Source organism: Lepidochelys kempii, chromosome 3, assembly GCF_965140285.1.
Source record: "Lepidochelys kempii isolate rLepKem1 chromosome 3, rLepKem1.hap1, whole genome shotgun sequence".
In the NCBI taxonomy this organism is placed as follows: domain Eukaryota; kingdom Metazoa; phylum Chordata; order Testudines; family Cheloniidae; genus Lepidochelys; species Lepidochelys kempii.
The window spans coordinates 38,122,394-38,146,991 of NC_136382.1; the positions used below are offsets into that span (position 1 = coordinate 38,122,394).

The window sequence follows — 24,598 nt, forward strand, 5'->3', positions numbered from 1 at the left end:
TTTTTCCATTGCAATTTTATGATAGTGAACAAATACGAAGAAACTTAGTAGTTGCCCTATATTATAGACAACATTTGTAAATACAATCTAATGCTCCAATCTTGTTTGAATGTATATCTTTTGTTTTGATTTAATGTTGTGTAAGAAAGAAACCTTCCTACCCCTTAAAGCAGGGGCTCTCAAACTGGGGGTTGAGAGCCCTCAGGGGGTCCTCAGGTGAGTTATTACTTGGGGGGTTGCAAGCTGTCAGCCTCCACCCAAACCCCACTTTGCCTCCAGCATTTATAATGGTGTTAAATATATAAAAAGTGTTTTTAATTTATAAGGGTCGGGGAGGGTCGCACTCAGAGGCGTGCTATGTGAAAGGGGTCACCAGTACAAAAGTTTGAGAACCATTGCCTTAAAGGAATAATAGGTGTCTCAGAGTACACTATTCTTTGTATCACCCCAATATTTTTTGCTGATTTGATGCTCTTCCTTAGCCTCCTTTGCAGCCCAGAGTTTAGCTTGCAACTCTCAAGTTTCTCAGTGAAATGAATTCATCTGTTTATTTACAAGCACATCAACCCACCCACTTGAAAAATCCCAAATGTCAAAAGTCATGGATTTTTTTTTTTCATCAAAACCTGAAAATAACAATGTCTAGGGCTCCCATGACACCTATGGCAAAACTGCTAACTTAAACAAAGGCAGCATTTTTGTCATGGGCTTGACAAATGTGTCAAATGTCATGCTTCTTGTCATCCCCAGTCAGCTGGGTTTCCTACTGCTACAGGGTGCAATGTTGAGACTGCTGGCCAACTGGAGAGCCTGCTGTGATTAGTCAGTGCTTTCAGCATCATACCTATTGCAGTGCAGTAAGGAAAGTTCATTCTATTTCTTCCCTTTGATTTATAGCAGTATTTAAAGAAATGTCTTATATAGGCTCTGTGCCTTTGACACAGAAAGGTAACAAGATTACAGAAAATGCAGCAGTCTGTTCTTGCCCTAAAGCCCAGATTAAAAATGAAAGCCAATTAAAGCCATGAGTGGCCACTGATAGTTTTTTCATATTGAATGGCTTTCACAGGGTCCTAGGCCTGAGCTCCAAAATGTGAGCAAAATTTACTGTGACAAATACAAGTCTCTAGCAGTGGTGTACCATTCAATACTTTCAAAGAATGCACAATAAACACAGAGTAGGATGCAAGTGAGTGTGCAAAAAAAAGTACTGCTTTTATGAAGGCAACTGAAAAAAGGGATTTTGGCAGGATAAATTGTGTTCCTAACTGAGGTATGTCTAAATGCTAGCATTTAAATCTACAATTAAATGTGGGCACAATTTTATGCAACGAGGACAGTTTTAAAAACCAGGCCTTTAGTATTTCAGTTTCCCATTGGGAAAATGTGGATGATAATGTGTACTTCACAGAGGTTTTAGAAAGAGTAATCAGACAATGTTTGTGACATGCACCACTGAAAACAAGGAGAATTTTACCACTATTTCAGCGGCAGCAGGCTCAGGGCCCTAAAGCTGCATGTTACTACTTTTATTCCTCCGAACTTTGCCATTAGGTCCCAACAGCCTCATACCCCCAGAGAGCAGGATTCTGTAAAGTGAGCTGTAGCTCATGAAAGCTTATGCTCAAATAAATTGGTTAGTCTCTAAGGTGCCACAAGTACTCCTTTTCTTTTTGCAAATACAGACTAACACGGCTGCTACTCTGAAACCTGTCATTATGCAAGGCACTGAATTTAGCCGTATGGAGTGGAAATCTATCAACTTCATGAAAAAACTCGTACAGATACAGACAGACATCATCTTCCTTTCCAAATGCAAACAGATGGACATCGTACCAAAAGGACTGAAGGTAAAAAATCCATTACAATCTACATACCACACAGACTATGCTGACAGCTTGTGCCACACGCTCTCAAAGAAACTGTGGAACCACCTGATCAACATCCTCTACAGCAAACAGGGAAAGATTAAGAATGAGCTCTCAAAACTGGATACTCTCATAACAAAACAACCTTCCACACAAACTTCCTTGTGGCTGGACTTTAGGAATGCAGCCGATGAAGTGAGCTGTAGCTTACGAAAGTTTATGCCCAAATAAATTTGTTAGTCTCTAAGGTGCCACAAGTACTCCTTTTCTTTTTGTGAATTCTGTTTAGGAACCCAGGATCTTAAAAGGTCATCTACAGACCAAACTCTTAAACCAGACTCTTAAACCTTAGTCAGTACCTTCACAGGCAGAAGTGAAAGTGGTTTTCTTTTAGAAAGTACTTCACTTGCAAATACACCCTTTATTCCCTCCCATCTTTCAGAGCATTTTTATCTCTAGTGAAATAGTATTTCAACTGAAGTAAATTAGTTAGCTGAAAAATCTTAGGTATCACTGAAATTCCATCTGATGTTCTTTGCAGCACCCAAAGTTGGGATAATGCCTATTCACATTTTCATTACAAAAATATAATAAAGAGACTAGAATATCTAGTGGTTACATTAGACAGAATTACACACTACAGAGGATCACAGATAGAGAACTTCCTGTCACCTGTTGGCTATATAGAAAGAAAAAGACTGAAGTAAGGAAAGTTTCAAGAGGGAAGAAAAATATGACTGCTTTTCTCAATAAAATAGGTGAAAAAAAAAAAAGTAAAACTTACCACCGGCAAATTACTATCCAGCTTAATACTGCCAAACCACTGACCATAGTAACTCCTAAAATGATAGAGACTAAAGAGCCTTTAGGAATCCTTCCAGAATCTGAAACATGAAAAAAAAAATGTTTCATTTGCACCAGAAAAAACAGCAAATTGGTCCCTTCGGGCCTTAAATCCATACGTAATAATGGTTAGCCAGCAGGTGTGATGTGACTGCTGTGTATCATGCAGATCATAACTGTTCCATTGTTCCTTTGTGATTCCTCCCCTCTTGTCTGTTGTTTCCACCTGTCGTCTCTCATCTTCTACCTAGACTGTAAATTCTTTGGGGCCAGGGAACATGTTATGTGTTTCTTGCCTGCATAATGATGCTAGAGCTTCTGCAATACAAATAAATAATAATACTGTAATACTGAAATGCATAGATTATCCAGTCTATAAGAAATCAGGCTTATATAGCAAATAGAGTGCCAGATTCTGCACCTCACACTGACACAGGTGCACAGTTTGAAGGAAAGGCATAAGGAGTTTTCCATCATTTCTTGCATAGCCTACATCTAGGTAAGTCACAATGGTAGTCCCTGCATTCAGTGGAACACAAGGACTACTCCCTCCCTATTCAAAGCGCCACAAAGCAGACAGAGAGAAGGTGGAGAAACAGATGAGTCAAATCCTGAAATCCTTGGTCAGATTTTACTCAGTGCTCTATTAGGTAAAACTCCCACTGAGGAAGGAATTCAACACCCTTGCAGTGTCAAAATCATTACCATCGAGGGCTGTTCATTAGCCTGACATATGTTGTCAGAGAGACAAGGTGAGGTAATACCTTTTATTGAGCCAGCTTCTGTTGGTGGGAGAGACAAACCTCCATGCCACACAGAGACCTGAAGAAAATCTCTGTGTGACTCGACAGCTTGTCTCTCTCACAAATGGACGTTGGCTCAGTAAAAGATATTACCTCACCTGCCTTGTCTATCTACTATCCTGGGGCCAACATGGATAGAAGTATACTGCATAAGTTGGCAGACTCAGTTCAGATTCTATATATTTAAAAGACACCATTACTGCTGACCGTCTCAGAAATTTCAGTTAGAGCTGGTTGAAATTTTTCAGTGAAGTATTTTTCCATTGCAAAATGCTGGTTCTTTGAAACCAAAATATGAGTGAATGAGACTCACCCCAGAATAGCCAGTCACCTGGTGATCAGGGTACTTCTCTTGCATATGGAAGACCAGGGTTCAAGTCCTAGCATGGCCTGATTTGGAGCAGGGACTTGAATCTGAGTTTCCCAATTCCCAGAGGAGTGCCCTAACCACCAGGTGACTGGCTATTCTGGGGTGAGTGTCTCACTCTCCTGTGTTTTTTCACAAAGAATTTCAAAGAGTCTCATTTCATTCAGCATTGAAATGGAAATAATTTTTGAAACTCAAAATTTTTTGTGAAACAGAATTGACATTTTCTGGCCAGTCCTGATTTCAATGGCTGAGAAGCTCTAGAAGTGATCCATTCAGAACACACTTGAGATTTATCAGTTTTGAGTATTATTTAGAAGCCTGGCCTCCCAGTGTCCATGCTGTCTCTGCACTAAAGATTTAGTCGATTGGATTATTAATTTAGTATGCATGATTGACAGGGCCAGAAGGGTGGGACTATCCCTGCCCCCAGGCCCTCTCTTGCACATTCCTCATCCTTGTGGGGGTCTTTACACCTTGTCACATAGCCCCTTAACCTTCTCTTTGTTAAGCTAAATAGCTTTAGCTCCTTGAGTTTAACACTATAAAGCAAGTGTTCTAATCCTTTAATCATTCTCGTGACTCTTCTCTGAACCCTCTCCAATTTATCAACATCCTTCTTAAATTGTGGGCACCAGAACTAGACACAGTAGTCCAGCAACAGTCACACCCATGCCAAATACAGAGGTAAAATAACCCCTCTACTCTCTACCATTTTAGATTCCCCTGGTTATGCATCCCAGGATCACATTAGCTCTTTTGGCCATATCACGCTGGGAGCTGTTATTCAGCTGATTATCCCCAGAATCAAAGAGTAAGGTATAAAGCCCCATAAGGCACAGAAATGTTCTAGTGAGATTTCTTCATGACCCCAGAGGAATTATGAATTTAATCCCACAACGAAAGCAAAACTCACCTGAATTTCAAATAAGAAATTCATGGGAAAATTGGCAATTTCAGATCAGCATAAAACATTCACAATACTGAAAAATATGTAACTTGTCTAGCTGTGTGTCCATCAAAGATATACCATTCGGATATATCTCTAATTCAGATAGATGATATTTGGATAAGAGAAAAAAACAGGCAAAATCTTATCCTGCACAAAATTCTGCCCCTCATTCTGCTGTATATCCCAATATGCTGCTGCCATTAGATGGCACTCTCTTCATTATATTTCACTCCTTTCCTTCTAAAATATTCCCCCATAGTTTCCATTGTATGAATTTTTACAAGGGGAGTTCATGAAAGAGGGGTTTTCATGGCATTATAATATATATTTGTAAAAGTAGTCCACATTATACCACTCACTAGTAGCACTGACAATTTAGAGAGATTTAATTTAAAGCATCCAGGAGATTTAGGAGTCACACATCCCTTTAATACTTTGAAAATCTCCTTGTAAATGACTTACCCAGGGGCCACTAAACATTCCTTCTTTTATTGGTTCAAAGGGGTTTCTTCCTACCTTTTTGTACTGTTATCTCCTATTCCAGTCATCATTTTTGTAAAGGATGACTGAATACCACTGAGTCACTTCCTTAATTTGAGGCCATGACAATGAAGAAAGCAGAACTCATAAACCAAAGATTAGCAACAAATGAGTGTTACAGTATTTATCATTGTTCTGAATGGAGAGATGTGGGCTGAACATTTCAACAATTTAACTCCTTAACTTCCCCAATCAAGTTTCCTGGTACAGGTTTGTGACTGAGTGAGAAATGTTTCCAACTTCAGAAAAGAAAGCCTTGGGTCTAATGATGAATCATACCCATAAAAAGGGAGTGAAGGTGTTATATGAATATACAGCATAGAATAGTTAACATTACTAGAGCTCTTCAAATTTTTAAGAAGATTGAAGTGCTCTCACAATTTTAAATCACTCTAAACTGCACAAGGCCCAAATTCCAATCACTTCCAAATTCCACCTGCTTATCTATGATAATCAGCATGTTGGTTTAGAGAGGAGATGGGTTGCATTCTCACAGAGGTTCACAAACTCATTACAAATTTATCAGAAAACTTGGAGTTTGAAAAAATGCTATTCTAATAAAAATTATGAAATCAACACCACCAAAAAAACAACCAACAACCTGGATGATACTTAAAAGCAATACAGAAAAATCACAGGTTAAGTCTATTATTTTGTATATTGGATAAAAACTGTGTCTTTTCTGACCACAGATGGCTGTTGAGGACAGTAATCTATTGTCAATTAATGATAATAGTTCAAATGTAAATTTTTGCATTTTATTCAAAAAGACCTCAAAGCGTTTTACAAATTTAACCCACCTCTGGGATCAGGGAGCTCTTTAAGAGTACACAGGAATACTGTACACCTTTTACTTAGTTCAAACTGCATGAGCAACGATAAGTAGGCAGAGTATAATTATCCACATAGGAGTTTGGCTAAGACCTTATAGATACCACCCATTATCCTTGTGGAAAGTGCCAAAGAATCTTTAATTACTGCAAGTGATCAATACCTTAGTTTTACATGGACGCCAAAAGGTTGGACCTCCAGGAACACAGTACCTTCAAAAATAGTGCTGGAACATGGGTTTAGCACAAATTCATAAAGAAGTGTGAGCCTAGGAGGTTTCCTCTTCAGATATTGACCTGACCATACAGTAATTAGCTAATGAAATCTGATGAGATCACAGCCCAAGTGTGGAATGCCTGCAGTTTAATCCTTGGATCTAGGGAGAGAGATTGTGTTCTTCTTAAAAAGTCGGTCAATAAAGATTAAATCCATGGGCTAATTTCTGTTGATTTATAGTAAACAGAAATAAACAGCTGTTGCTTGATTGGCCAAAGTGAATCTGAGGTATTACTCAATCTCAAAAACATTTATGGTAGTTATACTATAAAGAAATTCACATTATTCAGCAAGATGGGGCATGAGAGAGAGACATGAGCCTGCTGACCAGGGAATTTATTATCAAATGAGGTTTTATTCTACAGTTTTGAACTTGAACCATGACAGTAGTCAATATCCCTGGACTCCAGTGATTATTGGTACATTCATTGTTCATAAGCCTCAGCAAAAGAATCAGACTTAAAAAAAAATGTAGAATCAGGAATAGAGGGGCAGAGCTCAGATTACAAACCTCCCCCCCCATATAGAGAGCTAGATTGTAGCATTTATCTCACATCCCTGTATAGAGGAACATGGAGCTGTTCTGCCCCAGGGTGGGAGCCAGGAGTTCTCCATTCACATTGGCATGGGGTTGGCAATTTGTTCCACCCACCCAGGTTACTCTCCACTCATGCGCCAGCCCTGTTTCATGGACCAGTACAGAGAGGGAATGGAGTCATGTCCTCTGTCCCAACATGGTGACCCAATCCTGGAGGGCAGAAGGAGCAAGCAGTCCCTGTGTTCTCCAGAGCACAGGAAACACTACTTTGGGAGCGCAAGATCGGGGAAGTTTCTTGCACAGGCTCATCTGTCTGTGCCTTGAGTGTATTGCTCTGCCTCCAAGGCCTTTTCATAGAGCTTCTCAGGGTCCCTCTGAGTTCCTGACTGGGTCTTCAGCCCCCAGCCCTGCTTCATTGCTCCACACTGTTGTGCATCCAGGTGACCTCTGGAGAGGCAGTTCACTCTCTGCTCTTAGAAAGCAGGTAGGATTTCTGAACCCTCTCATATCCGGTTATACAACAAACCAGAACAGAGTTAAATATTATTTTCATATCCTTGTGCGGGGTTGAGACATCTACACTCTCTCTTCTGGAAACTGCTAGTTCAACGGCACCATAAACATATAATGCACTTTACAAACAAATGAAAGGCAAAGCCCAAGGCTGTTGCAATCAGTTAAACAAAGATGTACATTGGATAGCAGCTCAACGGCAAGGGGGTGGGAACGTTACTGGTGAGGACTGCAGCACTGGATGGTTCCATGGAAGATATTTAAGTTGGAATTTGAAAGAGAAATGTCTAGTGGTGTCACTCTGAGGTGTGGTTAGGATGAATACATTAGCAAGGGTGGGTTAAGAGGTGTATAATTGTTAGAAAAATGGGAGATCGTTAGAACAGTGATTCTTTTTTTAATTTTGCAGACCCGGTTCTCAAGCTATATCCTGTTGTGTACCCCCACCCTTCTCTATCCTTTCAGTCCTATACCTTACCTGTGACAGCTACACTATGTAGTTACACAGTAAAGCATGACAGTGTTGCACATACAAGATGAAAATAAACTTACTTCGAGTGAGTATGGCTGGCTGACTATGCCCCCGCTCCCTTTTCTCTACCTATGCTGTTTGTTTTTTCTCCCTGGGGCTAGGACTTCACATATATTTGCATCAAATCTTCCCTTTGTTGCTGCAGACTCTACTGATCGAATCTGTCTGAGTTAATCTGAAATTTAGTTTTATCTCTCTGGATCTGGAGTAGTCCACAAATTTTCCCATGACTGAATTTAAAGGAACACGCAGCAAAGACAGACAACAAGCACCTGCACAGCATACAGAATGATGTCTTTTTTCCCAATTCGGTAGGTTAAAAAAAATCTGGGAACCCTGTATGAGTTCTTGCATATGACACAACCAACGGTATGTGTTACTCCTTGCAGACTGATATATGCTTCAACACTATGAAAGAAGCAATTCTATGGACCACCTCGAAGTGCTCTAAGAACCATTAATGGTCCCAAACCACAGTTTGACAAGCATCAATAAGCGGTTTGCTGTTTGCAAGGAAACAATCTATGGCATGACTCTACTGGGGTATTATCAGCTGACATTCTCATTGTGCAGTTCAAAGTAATGTCCCACTGGCTTCAGGGTTCCATAACTGAGGTTTGCAGTGAAATGGGAGACTAAAACTGTACATTCAATGAGATTCAAAGCCCATCAATAATGTTACAAAATACACCATTGCTTTAAAAAAAGAGAGTGTTTTGAAGCAGATAGAGTGCTAAATGTAGAGAGAAACTGGAGTTTGGAAGAATACATCACATTATGTTTACATCCAAAAGAGTCTGAATGTCCCTTTTTTCAACAATGAATTGGGATAACCAACTCCTAAGTTTCATTTTGTAAATGTGAATTAGCCCTGTCACCTGCCTATCCCTCCAGCCTGGAGCTGTGCTGGCACTTTGGGGAGCTCGTCCTTCTCCTTTCACCCTCAGAAGGACTGACTTTCCACAGTGATCTATGAGTTCTAAAGGTGGGCAAGCCACGAAACTAGACAAAGAGACATTTCTAAAAAGAAAAATCCAGGGGCTCCACAGTGTTCCCTCTAATTTTTTTCCATCCATGTGCAGAATGAATTTTGTTATGTGCACTATATCGAGGGAATGTGTGGATGGGTGCCACTAGTAGAAATGAAAAACCTAGATATAATATATATTTTTTAAAAATTACCATAGGGATAATTACTCCAGCCAGGAGAGATTAGGCGTTTTAGAGCTCACTACTCAAAGAATTAAATTTAAGCCTAAGAGAGAAATAAAAATTATGAAATGCATAGTCCAGTCAAAAAACTAAAATAGCACACTTTGAAAGAAATATCAAGAAGTAACAAACAACAACACAAGTATGCGTTGGGAGCTGAGTGTGAAACACACTCAAGTTGGGGTTGGACTGGATGGCTTCCTGGGGTCCCTTCCAACCCTGGTGTTCTGTGATTCTGTGATTCTGTGACAGTGTGTGTGTGTGTGACAGAGACACACACCGTGTGTGTGTGTGAGAGAGACAGACAGAGACACACACCGTGTGTGTGTGACAGAGAGAGACGTGTGTTGCCCCTTTAAATACGCTGACACCACTTAAAGTACACTGCCCTTTTAAGTAGTCCTCAGCTCTTGACCATGGCAGGATTCTGCCAGAAGGATGGAGCAGTTGTGGAAGTACAAGTCATCTGGTGAGGGGCACTTGGCCAGCCAGTGCAGCTTCAAAAATGAATAGCACTGACTCACGTGCAGCAGCATGCGCTAAGTCCATGCATCCCTGGAGCACACTCTGCCAGCAGAGATTATATGGATCTCCTGTTTCAAATTAAATCTACCTTTCCCAGCAGAAGCTCCAGGGCAAGATGGCAATGCAATGATGGAGATGCAGACCTCCTCACTGGAACAGGGGTAGCAATTCACATTCTTATGCACCAGCAAGGCTAAATTGAACCCATCTCACTGGCCAACAGGAAGTGGTTTAACGGCCTCAGTTCAATACACAGGTGGGTAAATCACATAAACCACTCCTGTCATTTGTCTGAGCATAGAGGGCTAGGATTGAATGGGCTAGAAAGACTGTATGGAGATTGACTATTGTATGGCCTGTTTATACGAGAAATCAGACTAATCATAATGGTCATTTCTGGCGTTAAAATCTGTGAATCTATTGAACCTCTCTATCAATGCATGAGGTATTCTCTCTGTGAAAAGCTTGAAGCTTTCTTTGCTTATCTCGCTCCACAGCTCAAGTTAGAAGAACGAGTTAGCATCCTGAATTTTGTTCAAACAATGAGAGAAAATGATCTAACACAGTGAGTGTGTTTTCTAAACAATGACCAAGAGAAATCTAGAATATACAGGCATTTATTCAAGTTTCCATAGGCTTAACAACTAACTACATGCAAGTATTTTGCTACAACCCATGGATAATTATTATTACTATCGCATCTCTTCTCTTAAAGGGAAGTTTGTGTATTCTAAAGCTCATGTTGCTTTTAAAAACTTTCCACTTTGATGACTTGATAGTGTTACCTCATTAATATCAGTATTCCTTATCTAGTATCTGACCCTGGTAGGTAGTAGTCAAATACTATCTTGGGGCATAACTAAGGAATAGTGCAAATGCTGAGGTTTAGATTGTAAATTTGAAGGGTGACAGCTGTGTGTATATATTCAATACTCTGACTTTGCCTGAGAAAATCTGATTGTATCTTTATAAGTCTGATTGTTTAAATTCTCTCTCTCTCTCTCTGTATGTGTATATATATAAAATTTAATCTGTTAACAACGTATTTTGTATAACAAATCATGTTGTTTACAATTTGCACATTCAGACCACTGGAACAGTTTTAATGGACGGAGGGATCATTACATTACCTAAGCACGTTCTTCCATCTTCTGCCAGTTCGTAAGGATCCATGCAGAGACACTGGTAGCCGCCTATGGTGTTAATGCATTTAGCAGATGTGTGGCAAGATAGATTAATTTGGTTTTCACATTCATTGATGTCTATAAAGTGGAAACACATTGATAACAGAAAGCCAGAAACTAAGAGACTCATTCACTACATTCTTGTACACATCAACTGTCTGTAACAGGTATTCCAAAGAGAAGGATATTTGTGCACTAAAAATGAAATACATATTAATAAATTCAATTTGACTCCTTTCTTATGTGCGGGCAAAATTGCAAAGCAATTATGTGTAACTTTTTACTGTTGGAAATGACCAAAAAAAAAAAAAAAAGAGAGAGAGAAGAGTAATTAGTGCAGCCATTAAATAATTTGTGGTGGTTTACTAAAAGTTAAGCTATGGACCTTTCCAAGTTATAAACTGCAAGTTATTGAATTTCTGAAAGCACCATGCATAACATTAGATGATCTTGCACACACATACACATTCACCACGAAACTTCTTGGTGCTTTCAATTTTCCTGTGAACCTTCCCCTGGGTACAGTGCTATCAGTCGTATACTCTTGCCATTAGACCCCCCTTTTAGCCCAGAAATGTGTATAATTTTGAAACCATCTTCAGAAATGCCTTGTTGATTTAATTACTTGATTTATTCTTAACTTACAGTACTATATTTAAAGACTCGAAACACACTGCCCAGACAGGCATGTAACAAAGTAAGAGCTTCCTATTGTAAAACTCAAGTAGTATCTGCATTAAGTGGGTTTTGATGGTTTTCTTTTAATAAATGCAGTGTTTATTATACTGCTTGTTTTCCTATAGCAGATATACAGCCTTTTGTTGACATTACTTAATATATTAACAAAAACTAGGACAAGAAATGAGTCATTCATGTAATTTAGTCATTCAGTTTGCCGCCAGAACATTAATCTATTGAAAAAGAATTATTATAATTCATTTAACAGCTTTATTTCTTTATATGGTATTTATGTGGGTGGAACTCAATGGATAAGTAGGATTTGAATAAAGAAGAAAGCTGCAGATTTCATTTGATTTTTCTATATATGGCATACATTTAAAGTAAAAAGCTTTTTATTCCACTCCCATAGACATGCTGATAAACAGCTTTATTGAGGATCAGCTACAGCACTTGCATTCAAATGAATTTGCCACCATCCATTAAGTATTCCTAAATATGACCTTTTTCAGGGTTCATTTTCTTGAGTGTTCTCATGAAGTCTGAACCATTTGAGTCTATATAAACTCACAAAGATGAGCACACAGAGGGTGTGGAATCCTGCATAAAGTAAACTCACATATAGTGAAATTCCATTAATGCAATGTTTGCAATGCTCCCTCTTTTTTCTCTCTCTCCCCATTTCCTTCCCCTCAAAGAAAAAAGGTGGAGGGGGGGGGGGGAGAAATGGGAAGAAGAAGGTAGATAAACAAAAGCCTGCCCCTGAAAATTTTAATAAACATTCATTAAAATTGCTGAATGAACAAGAAAAAATATCTTTACCATTTTTCAATCAGCTGTATGTTTCAAGTTTCAATACTTATAGCACTTCAGTAAACCTGTTGGGGGCTTATTATTATTAAAACAAAAACATTTTGCCTTTTTGTTTTAAGATCAAAATTCCTATGTTTGTAGCTCTTGCCTCACTAACTGGCTGGCTGGATAGGCTACTGGTTCTGTACTAGTCATGTAGGGGAGAGTTTACACTGAAACAGCACCAGAAAACTGCCTGGAACGGTCCCTAGCTGTTATTATGATTCTGGCTGTAGGAAGAGGGAATGTACATCTCTCACTTCTTTCCCCTTATGAGATTCCCACTGGGAGCTACAGACCTTCATGCTAGTTTGATAGTTCATTTTTACTAGTTAGTTTGCTTTGGTATCATTTGCATAAACCCAGTTGCTGGATCAGGACTGGAGGAGTCTGAGATTCTGCAGCTGGGAAGGGAAGTGTGAAGAAGCTGTGGAGTCTCAACAATACCACCTCAGGTGGTTAGCTATCTTTTCACCATATGCAACAGCTTCTGTGGTTGCCAGAGCATGGGAAGGGAAAGGAGTTTTGAAATAGTTTATTTTTTAACAGGAAATAATAAGAAATTTTTATTTTTGGTGAATCGTATTAGTCTTGGTCATTACAGAGTCAGATGTGTGAATACAGATACCTATACAAACTGGTGGTTGAAAATTCCATCCTCTGCTTGTACAGGTTAATTGTTCTTCTCCTTGGAGTTCGTACCCATGTTGACATGAGTAAATCACCATGGATTTTCCAAATTCTGAACAATATAGAAAGTTTCCATTTGCTACTCCCTCTGGGAATCCACATGTTTCCTCTAGAAATATAAAAAGGACACATTATGAGTTAAAGATACATTTCAGCTTTACTAGTTTTATCTCTCGCACATCACTCTCCATGTCTACTCTATGTTGACTTTAGTGGGACTACTCATGTGCCTCAAGTTAAGTAGGAGCTTTTAAGGACCTCAGTGCAGTATTTAGGATATCAGTATGTGGTGACTCTTGTTAACTGTTGACTTTTTAATGGTGAGTACTGTACAATTATTACCTATATTAACTATCTATGGTACTTATATCGCCCTTATTACTGCAGTGCCTCACAATTACTAATGTATTTATGTTCAAAACATCTCAATGCAGTATGGAAGTGCTATTTTTGTACAAATGGGGAACTGAGGTATAGTGAGACCAAGTGACTTGCCTAAAGTTACAGAAAATCTATGTTAGAGTAGGGACTTGAACTCATGTCTCTCAAGTTCTGGGCAACTCTCTAGTCACTGGACCATCCTTCCTACCCGTTTAGTAAAGATGCTTAATTCTCACATTACCTTGCTGATTGCTTTCCTGCCACGCTTCTAAATTTATTCCTGGTATATTGTCACATGACTCAAAGTCTTGAGGAAACTTCCCAAGTTGAAAGGCATCCAGTGGCACTTCTGAGAGGCCTGTGTTATCGCAGATTATACGGGACAAAGAATGTTTTCTTAGTTCATGCCTTTGAGTTTCTGTGAAAACATGACTGTTTTCCCACCAAAATCTGCAAAGATCGGTAGGTGCTTGTTAAAAAGATTACATTCCAGGTGTTAATTATTTCTGTTTGCAGAGTGCACTATTATTACGAGACAAAAAATAAGCATTTCATCAAAACACAGTTAAGGAATATGCACTGTCTAACGGCAATACAACAACAGCTACATTGGTTGAAGATTTATGTGCCCAGTGTAAAACCTGTTAGGGCTCAATCCTGCAAAGTGCTCAGTTCACCTGCAACATGCTAAACACCCTCAGCTCCTATGGAGATGAGCGTGCTTAGTATCTTACAGGAGTGCTCAGCACTTGGCAGGACCAAGGTCTGAACCCTTTTTCCCTGACAGGGGCACCTTAAGAACCATCCCTTAAAATTCGCAAGATCAAGAGGGTGAAATCTTCAAGAGGTGTAAGAGGGGTGGGGAGGAGAATCTAAAAGAGGTGGTTCTGACATCAGGAGAGGAAGTTATCTATTAGACTAATGAACTGGAGGGGTGGAGGGGTGAGAGTATGTTCAACAGGTTGAGTGGGGAAGAACCATTTGACACTGCTCTTGAATTCTTTCCACTATCAACCTTCACCCACCAAGAAATCAAATACCCTCCAAGCCATAAAGAATGGAGATATTTTCAACACAAGGATTATCACTATTCATATATGCAGACCTGGTAATCGGTTATTGCTTTTCATTAATTAAACATAATAAATATAAAAGTTATATCTTAGAAGAGAAATTGAAAGTAAATTGCTTGTACCCCTCATGCTCAGTGTTACATGTACCAGAAGTCAGACTATGCATTTGTAACTTACATGTCTCCACAATACAGAATTTATTAAACATATGCTACAGGACACGTCACCAATATATAAATAAATGAACATGAGAGGGAGCTGTTCATCTTAGGGGTAACAATGAATTCAGACGTGACAAGCCATAGTATAGTCTACAACCAGAAAGCCGAAAGATCAGCTGCAGAATTTTTGCCTCTTTCTGAATCCCACCACAGGGTGAAGCATTTGAATAGGAAGAGGCAAAGGATAAAGGAGTAACTCCAGATGGAGCAGAAACATTTTTTTCTAAATGACTCTATTGGATTTAAAGTGTGGACTTGTTTTGGCCAATTCAAAAGGCAACAATTTCAATTTTAGTCATGTAGCTGAGAGATTCTGATCCTACCAGGATAGAGTTCAACCAGTCAGAAATCTTGGTCAATTCTGATTTATTATCTTAAATCAATATCTGGTAACTGATATCTTGAACTGCTTGTTAACTGGTATCTCAATCAATATATGAATCATCAGGTTACCTGAGCTCTGTATCACTAAACCAAAGTCACTAAATTAAAAAAATAATAGACTTTTCCTTTCACTCCCCTAGAGGGGTGACAACCAAAACAAAACATTACATGAATCTATGTTTCTTCAGTATTTATCAATCAACTTGTTATCACAGTCTGTCTATACAATCTTCTTCTTTCTTGATGCTTTCCTAGTCACGGTCAAAAAATTGTATAGCCTTCTTCCAGAACTCATGATTGTACACCTTGCTGTTGTGCAATTGGTCTGCTGATATTTGGTTCATGGATGAATCTTTGGCCTCTCCATTGGTTGTCCACAATCATCACAAGGACCACTCTACAAAAAATATTGCTTTCAGGTCTCCACTGGACGTGTCTATACCAACATAGCCTAGCTTCCCTATATTTCTCTTCAGTTGGGGCAACCAGCATTAGGTCCCTCACAACCTCCTTTCATTTCCTATCATGGAGTGTCCAAACATTTGACCATCTCAACATCTTCATTTCCATGGTGGAGAGCATAATGATTTCTTTCCCTGTGTCTGGTAAAATCTCAGTTCCATACATTAGGATGGGTCAAATTACAGTTTTAGGGTCTGTCTACACTAACAAAAATAAAAAAGGCCTCATGGGAGCGAGTTCAGAGCCTAGATCTGCTGACAGCAGCCTGCACCACAGGGCTAAAAGTAGCAGTGCAGACACTGCTGCTTGGGCTCTGAGACTCACCCCTTTTGCTGGGTTTCAGAGCCAAGCTCCAGCCCAAGCAGCAAAGTCCATACTGTTATTTTTAAACCCCCAACCAGAGACCTGTGAGCCTGACTCGGTTGAACTTGGCTCTGAATCTTGTTGATAATCTTTTTTTTTTTTTTGCAGTGTAGAGGTACCCTTAGACTATATCTTCAAACTTTATTGGCATCTTTTTATCAAAGAGAACTGGGGTCAGCTCACACCATTTGCATCAAGTAGCGTTGGTACAATGTCGGGCATAGAAATATAGGACTGGAAGGGACCTTGATAGGTCATCTAGTCCAGTCTCCTGCCCTGAAGCAGGACTAAGTGTTATCTCTAGACCATCCATGACAAGTGTTTGTCTAAGCAGTTCTTAAAAACCTCTCATGATGGAGATAAATGACAGAGATTCCAAAATTTCCCTAGGTAATTTGTACTAGTGCTTAACTACCCTTACAGTTAGGAAGTTTTTCCTAATGTTTAGCCTAAATCTCTCTTTCTGCAATGTAAGCCTGTTACTTCTCGTCCTCCCCTCAGTGGTTAAGGAGAACAATTTATCATCCTGCTCTTTATAACAACATTTTACTTACTTGAAGATGGTTATGTCCCCCCTCACTCTTCTCCTCTCCAGACTAAGCTCAAGAGGGCACCTTTGTCAGCAACCACTGATCCTAGGCATTTAAATTCTTTCACTCTTCTAAGCTCTGTGCCTGTAATTTCCTTTATGGTGAGTCCTCCTCCTCACTTATTATAGCCTCGGTCTTACCAACATTCACTCTAAGTCCCACCTCAAAACTATGCGCTGTCTCTACAGTCCCATAGCTTTTCAAACTTCCTTGAAGGAAGTGAGCGTTTTTATTATTAGCAGCCAAACCACTACTACATTTGATCTGCTATTTTTAGAGGTTAAATCTGTAAAGAAGCCAACTTCAGTGGGGAAAGGTCAGAGAGATGGCAGAATTAAGCATATATGTTATTTAATCTCAGATATGTTTCATATACTCAAAATAAGGGACAATAAAAACTATCATATCTAACATTCTCATACAGTGCTAATGCTAGTAAAATTCTAAATGATTCAGAAGAGTTGAAATGGTGTTTAAAACAAGTCTGTGTGAGCTGTTTGTCATGATCATAAAAATGGCACAACATTTAACAACATTTCATTGTTTGTGTGACATTCTTTGAGTTAATTAAAATTTTTTAAAGTCCACATTTAAACCCTATGGGCTAGATTTTTATGTACATCACAGAGATGTTACATCACTCCAGCACAATAAAGGGGCTTTAATGTGGGTGTAAGAGACTTAATCTAAATGCGACTCTGGCCCTAAAGGTCTAAAAATAATATAAAATGGGTCTCCTTAGACAAATCAGGATTAGTTCCTTAAGGGCTGGTAGGAGTGAATCCAGCTGTATTTGATTGTGTGGACCCTTTTGCACATTCCTTACATTTACAAGTAGCATCTATTTATAAAAAATTCCAGTATATTCTAAAATCCATTAAAATGGACTGTTTTTATATTACTACGACTGAATCTTGCGTTTATTCAGAGCCTGAGCCTGCAGTTCTTATACAGGTAAAACTCTCTTTCCCTAGGATGAAGTTTCACACTTGCACAAGATTTTTTTGCACCATTTAAGTCTCATATAGGTACGGTGCAGGAGGTATTAGCCAGCTGAACAGCAGCATGGGATTGCAGTGTATTCGTAATATGCCACAGGAGTGGTCTCCTTGCTGGTAGGAATCATGCCCAAAAACAAACAAAAGGAAGAATAGAGAGAAGGTTCAGGAAAAAAAAAAAAAGAGAAACTGGTAAACAAGGGATTAAGGAACAATAAAAAGTGCGGGTGGGGATTAATATGTTAAAAATGCATGTACTTTTTCCTCTTTCCTCCCTCCTTTGTCATAATGTTTTTATAAGGGACAAGGACCTGTCTTCTCATATCTGTGAAGTGTGCAGCACTCTTTGAGGTGCTACGTACAAATAAACAGTATAAATACACTTACCGGTCACCTTCCCTTAGGGCTTTCATTTGCTTTCCAATTATACATGCAAACAGTGGGCCAGTTCTCGCACCTGGGAGGAAGTTTTCTGCTAGGCCACCGAGCCAAACATCAATATTGTTTGGATTGCTGTACAATTCCATGATTTTTTCAGCTACCATCCTATTAGCTATTACTGTATTCAGGTCAGTTTGAGTTTCCAGTCTTGGTAAACCGCAGAATTCTCGCCAGTCATTGTAACCTAAACATATTAAATTTATAGAGAGATCAGCCTTGAAATCTGACTGTTTAACATAGCACTCCAAATTAACTCATTTATAGGTGCCAGCTTCCGATACCCTTACTCACACCAACTAGCATCTTCTTCTGAAAATAGACCTAGTAGAATTGGTTGAAATCAATGGGCCTATTCACAGGGTGAGGTACTACTCAGTGTGAGTAAGGGTGGCAAGATCTGGCCTTTTAGATATATTGAAGCTACATTATGTTAGTAAAGGTAAAACTAGGCATAAAATAACATTTCCATTTCTAAAAATTCTGAAGACTTGATAGAGCAAAAGGAAAATTCAAAAATTTGTGGCTAGTGCAACTTAGAATGAAAAGTCTTAGCCCATTCATTTGTACCTTGAATCTAATTTTTAATTAAAGAAAGAAACGTAGACCTCAAAATAACTGCTCTGTGAAAGTCTTACTACATTTGGCCTGCAGCTTCAAAGTTGCCTCTTAGAATTAATGAAATGAGTGAATGAAGAACAAATTTCAGATGCACACAGGGTCAGGTCAGTGCAAGCAGTAGAGGTTATAGTGTGTCATGCTGATACCAGAACGAGGGAAAATGAGAGAGGATGAGAATTGCTTAATAATATAAAAATGACATTTTCTCTTTCTCGGTCTGGAAAAACTAAACAAGTAAAATCATTTTGGTGAATCAATGGCATCTAATGATACTTCTCAGGAAGCACATTGGTAGCATAAGTAGCTGTGACAATGTCAGGAAACTGGTATCAAAACCAGGCCCATGGAAGTCCTTAGATGGCATTTGTAGCCTCCACGCTACACTGATAATGATGAACCACCACCCCTGACCAGCAACCTTAGTGCTAAGTGTCCAGCTCCACAGCAGCCATACCCGAAGCCCCTGAGTGGCAGGACAGACAGCATTCCCATGGGATACCTGGACTATATAAAGATCCTAACAGGAAGAGGAAGCTGTCTGAGCATCAGGCCATTGTCTGCTGGTTGTTGCCTAAACTGTTTTGCTGCATTGCCCTGCTGCCTTGCCTGATCCTACCTTGCCACCTCGCCCCTTGGTTTGGATCCCCTAGCTACTGACCCCCTGAAAGAATGCCGACCATTGCTTGGGAATAGCTCTAATACCGATTGCCCTCCCGGCTACCAGACCACCCACACAATACTTGATCATGGCTCTGGACTTCCCTATGTCTGCTTCAGCCACTGAGAGTTAGACACTTCAGGGCCTTTGTTTTCTGTGCACTGCACTTCTCCATTTCTAAGAGCTCTGTCTGTTTGCAGAGACAGAAGAAACACATACACACACTATGAATTTCCTTTTGGGTATGTCTGCACTGTCCTTAGTGATGTAATACCCAGCTCACCTATACATACGTGCTCTAGCTTTGATCGTGGATGGTAAAAATAGCAATGCAGCTGTGGCAGCAGCTTACGTTAGCAACCCAAGTACATACATAGGATATCAGATGGGACAGTACTCGAGTGGCTTGCTCAGGTTGCTGCCCATGCTGCTGTGGCCACACTGCTATTTTTAGTGCACTCGCACAATCAAAGCTAGTGCTTCTATGTTCGCCTGAAGTGGGAATTACATTGTGCACCTGCAGTGTAGCCCAGCCCATAGAGACTACTTTGCTTTTTCCATATTTTTCTCCCTAAGCTCAAATAAAAATAATTTAAACGGAAGGTTTATGGTTGTCCTTCATTTTTAGAAAAACCTAATAGTAGAGCTCATTGAAAAGCATAGGGGAAAATTGTTACAATTGTGATTTTTTTAAAATAAAATGTAAAAGTATGAGATTTGAAAAATGTTGACTAATTCTAATAAAAGTCATAGTTACTAAAAAGCCACTCCAGATACATACAGTAACCCCCTGTATTATGGTTTGTCCCTTTCAAACTAAGGACATTGTTTTCAGGTCTAATGCTAGTGAATATCTTGTCTTCATTATAGCTACTTTTTACTCTTGTTTGTTTACTCTAAAAGAGACGGGGGTAACGCCTCTGTTTAACTAGCCATAGCTGTCACTTAATAACCATATTGGTAAATTGCCAGTATGCTTCAAATACAAGTAGTGATGTCTCAATCGTTAGCATAGAAAATCTAGAAAAAAGTAATAGACCTGGGAGTCCATGATCACGTCCACGCTGTAAATTTAATGATGCTAAGTCCAGTGACCCATTATTGGACAATACAACAAGCCTTTCTGTTAATTCTTCATTCATCATTTGATCCTGCATCTGTAGTTTTGCTGACTTTGCTAGAATACCTCTTAGTAAAGGATCCAAACCTCCTTTAAAACATAAAACCAATGCAGTGTCAAAGTACATGTGAAAACAAAATCTTTATAAATTTTCTTAACATTTCTACATGCACTTTTCACTCTATATTTTTAAAATTATTCACCTTAAATGTCTTTAAATTCAAACAAAACAATGATAGAAAACAATAATGCAGTTAAGAGGCACTGTCTGTTTCTTAAGACAGCAGAAACATTGCTAACAGACTGATTATATGAGATGGATGAGATGTTTCTAAAGAACAGTGTTTGTATGCTTCAAAAGACTAGTTAACAAAAATAAATTTTCCCAGTTGACATTAATTCTTTGGGCACTGTTCAACAACCTGAACCAATGATGCAATTAAATGAATGTTCTTGATTTTATAAGATTTTGAAATGCAATTAGAAAGAAGTTTGAAAAATGCTGCAATAATGTGAAAAGATGTAATCCACATAAAAACATACCTTCTTTAATGAGCCTCCAGGGACTAAAAAAAACTTCATGCATATGAAGATTTGGGAGGTCTGGGTCATCTTGATACTGAGCATTAAGTCTCTTTATTATTGGGTGTATTGTTGCATGACCAAATCGAAAAGCAGCTGTACAAAAAACATTTGAAGCCGTGGGATTTATTTTGTGATCATAGCCTTTATACAGACCAAGATACTGATTAAAAGCCTCTGGGCCAATGATTTTTGGAATATAGTCTCTTAGAGTAATAATCTAAAAGAAAGAAAAAAAATCGCAGTTAATATTTACATAATATAATAATGCTTCCCACTAGTATAGTGCCTTTTCATCCAGTGATCTCTAAGCACTTTACAAGCATTAATTAACTAACACTTTCAACAACCCTGTGAGGTAGGTAAGTAGCATTGTCTTCATTTTGCAGATGAGGACAAAGAACTTAAATCACTTGCCCAAGATCATACAGAGAGTCAGTGGCAGGGATAGGAATAGGACCCAGCAATCCAGGCTCCCAAATCCCTTGGTACCAACATGAGACCAAAGCCTGGTATGGACAGATTACTGATGTGGTCTATAATAGCTCCCTTTGACGTCAATGAGTTTGAGAACTCCCTGATACCCAGCATTGATTTAAATCCTAAAAACTGTATTGGGACAGCATAAACTACTGAGCCTTTAAACTAAACCAGCATAAACCATGAACAGATTTTGTTTTCAGTCACATGTTTAAATGTTTACTCCCAGAATCCTTTGATAGACATTTGATACAAAACAGCAGGCAATTTAAAGATCACCACAAATCAGACTGTATAACGGAAATACATAAATATCTCCTATCAAGTGCTTTTATAATGTAATAGAATTACTGAAGCGTATAAAAAAGCTTATTAGTAATACTGACCAATTTCCTCCCCCCCCGAAGAAATGATATATTGCACTGAATAAAATGAAACTGCATTACAGATTAAAGATTACATTTGAATTTATTAAAGTTTAATGGGAGGAATATGAAGTATAGTGAACTCAAAATATATTTTAAGTTTGATAGAATATGTAGTAAACCAATCAGACAAATACATTAGAAGCTTGATATAATGCATATTGAAAATCAAGCAGGAATAACATAGTCTCATCAGATACTGGGTTTCATTGTCTTTGGTATGTCACACAGAAAAGCAAGCTTCAACGAAGTCTATAAGATATGACACTGCACATTTGCCAACATTCATGCTACACAGAGCTGTATGGGCAGCTGTTGCTCAGTCTTTTTCAGCTTCCACTCTTCACTTTTCTAAATTAGTTATATTCACATAAGAAAGAAGCTAGCTCAAGACTTTGCACAGCTGCTTGATTAGATTAGATTTTTCTTGCATGCTGTCTGTCAAATAGTTTTTTTTTAATTGCTGGAAATTAGTAGTGTGGTTGTCATTTAAAAATTTAATATTTGCCAACACTTATCACACACACAGGTATTGTTAGCTCCAGTTGTAACTTTAGGTTTCAAGTCAGCTTTGTGGCCAAGTAGTAGCATATTTTGCTATCATATAGAGGGCTGGAGTATGGACTTTTCAAGTTTGGACCCTCCCTTCTGAGGCAAGCAGAGGTTGGAGATACTGAGGAGCTAATACTCACATCTCCAGGACCAGAGTGAAGCCAGGAGAAAGGAAAGTGAGTACTTTGTTTCATTATCAAGCAACCCAAACTGGCCAAAGTAGACCAGAACAATGATGTAAATGTGACAAAGTCAACTGCAGGCACAAGCATATTGGGAATCTCTGCCATATAGACATAACAATTCATGGACTGCCTTTGCTCTCCCATTCCAATGGTAGGTCCAACCAGGAGGCCACTAAAGGCCAGATCTCAACCTCCACCCATGGGACTGAAGGAGGAGGACAGTTCACATTCAAGTTCTCCATGCACTGCTGAAGACAGGGGCTCCAATTTTGCCGAAGGTCATTACAATTATAAGGCGAACAAATGTAAATGAGCCTTGTGTATGTGTTGTCCTGTGCTGGAAGATTCAGGAGTTTGGTAGGGTTTGGGTTTGAGGGGTGGTGGTGCTGTGCTAGGCAGAAGTGTTTTACAGAAAATCAAAGGGGAAACTGAGGAGGATACTGGAGAAAAAAATCTGGAAGCTGACATAAAACTACAAGAACTGCATATTAGAACCTCTGACGCATAACCCTCGGAGCAGGCTCACAACCTAATTAACTTGGGCTTGTGTCAAGGGGTGGGGAGAAACAATACAATTCATTTAAAGACTTACACTCCTGCTGAAATTTAAAAAAGAAGTCTAAGCCCTCTGCAGAGGTTCAAAATGATTTTTCAGTGCATTTGATATGCAGAGCAGTATATGTGACACAGAAGAAAAGTGTGCCACCTAATCAGAGTGAGTGATTTTAAAGACTCGTGTTTCTTTTCATATTTGCCATGCAACAATCATCATAGTTTGTTTTAATACAGAATTCTTTATATATTCAGCCTCTTCTACGTAAGTGACAGAACATCCTTGCCTAAAAACACTTCAACCCAATCAGCACCAAAGAGCTGTAGCTTTACAGGAAAAAGAAATCCGGAGTTATTGTACTACACTGCACTAGAATGTATCATTTACTTTGAGACTATTTATGAGTGTGTGTGTTTGTGTGTTTGCAATTGAATGGATAGTTTCTGGAATGTAGGGCACAAAGGGTCAGATCATGCTGAGTGCCCTCTAATCCCCGAGACATTAGCGGGATTGGAGGCCAACTCAGCTCCTCTCAGGAGGCACTCAGCACCTCAGAGCATGAACTCCAACCTCCACAAAGAACCTCCTAAAGAAGTATATTATAATCAGTGATATCAATACCTACTTCTTCTAAAGAGTGACATTGCTGCAACAGTGTACAACTTCCTAAAATATGGGCATTAGTGTCATGGCAGGTGCCATAAATTTAGTAGCTGAATTGCTTCTTAATAGTATAAGTAGACATTAGAATAATTAATGTTATTTAAAACATACTCATTAACCTGATTTAATGGGACAAAATAGAGTTCTGATTTGCTGACAATTTACTCAATCCTCAGTTCTTCCCAAGGTCAAACTCCAAGGTACGTTGCCAAAATTTTCACAAAGGCCTCCCTACATAACTGTGTAACACATCTGGTGAGAAGGTGCAGGTGCTTGCAGAGTAGCCTCAATCGTATCTGCTACTGGTCCCATCAGAAACAAAATACTGGATTAAAGGGACCATTGATGTGATCCAGGATGGCAATTCACAAGCTAATTTAATTCAGGGGACAGATTTCTAACAAGTGGCTTTCAAGAGTTGCTAGTGGCTTTCCAATACATGACTGCTCAGAGCATAGGTGCTGACTCTGTAGGTGCTCTGGGGCTGGAGCACCCGTGGAAAAAAATAGTGGGTGCTCAGCACCCAGCAGCCACCTGGTGATCAGCTGTTCAGTGGGCTGATCAGCTGTTCAGCAGTGGGCAGAAGGCACTGGGGGGAGGGGACGGAGCAGGGGCGGGAAGAGGTGGAGAGAGGGCAGGGCACTG

General features: G+C 39.2%; 1 protein-coding gene across 1 annotated transcript in view; it reads right to left on the reverse strand.

The window, feature by feature from the left end:
* Positions 1–2,648: 2,648 nt before the first annotated feature.
* Positions 2,649–24,598, reverse strand: part of TPO (thyroid peroxidase) — a 52,478-nt gene continuing 30,528 nt past the window's right edge. The window contains exons 7-13 of the mRNA XM_073336631.1: positions 21,057–21,315; positions 20,433–20,603; positions 18,064–18,301; positions 13,827–14,035; positions 13,143–13,313; positions 10,931–11,062; positions 2,649–2,752 (exon numbers count right to left, since the gene is read on the reverse strand). Of these exons, the coding sequence (XP_073192732.1) occupies positions 2,649–2,752; positions 10,931–11,062; positions 13,143–13,313; positions 13,827–14,035; positions 18,064–18,301; positions 20,433–20,603; positions 21,057–21,315 (1,284 nt within the window). The remainder of the gene's footprint in view (positions 2,753–10,930; positions 11,063–13,142; positions 13,314–13,826; positions 14,036–18,063; positions 18,302–20,432; positions 20,604–21,056; positions 21,316–24,598) is intronic.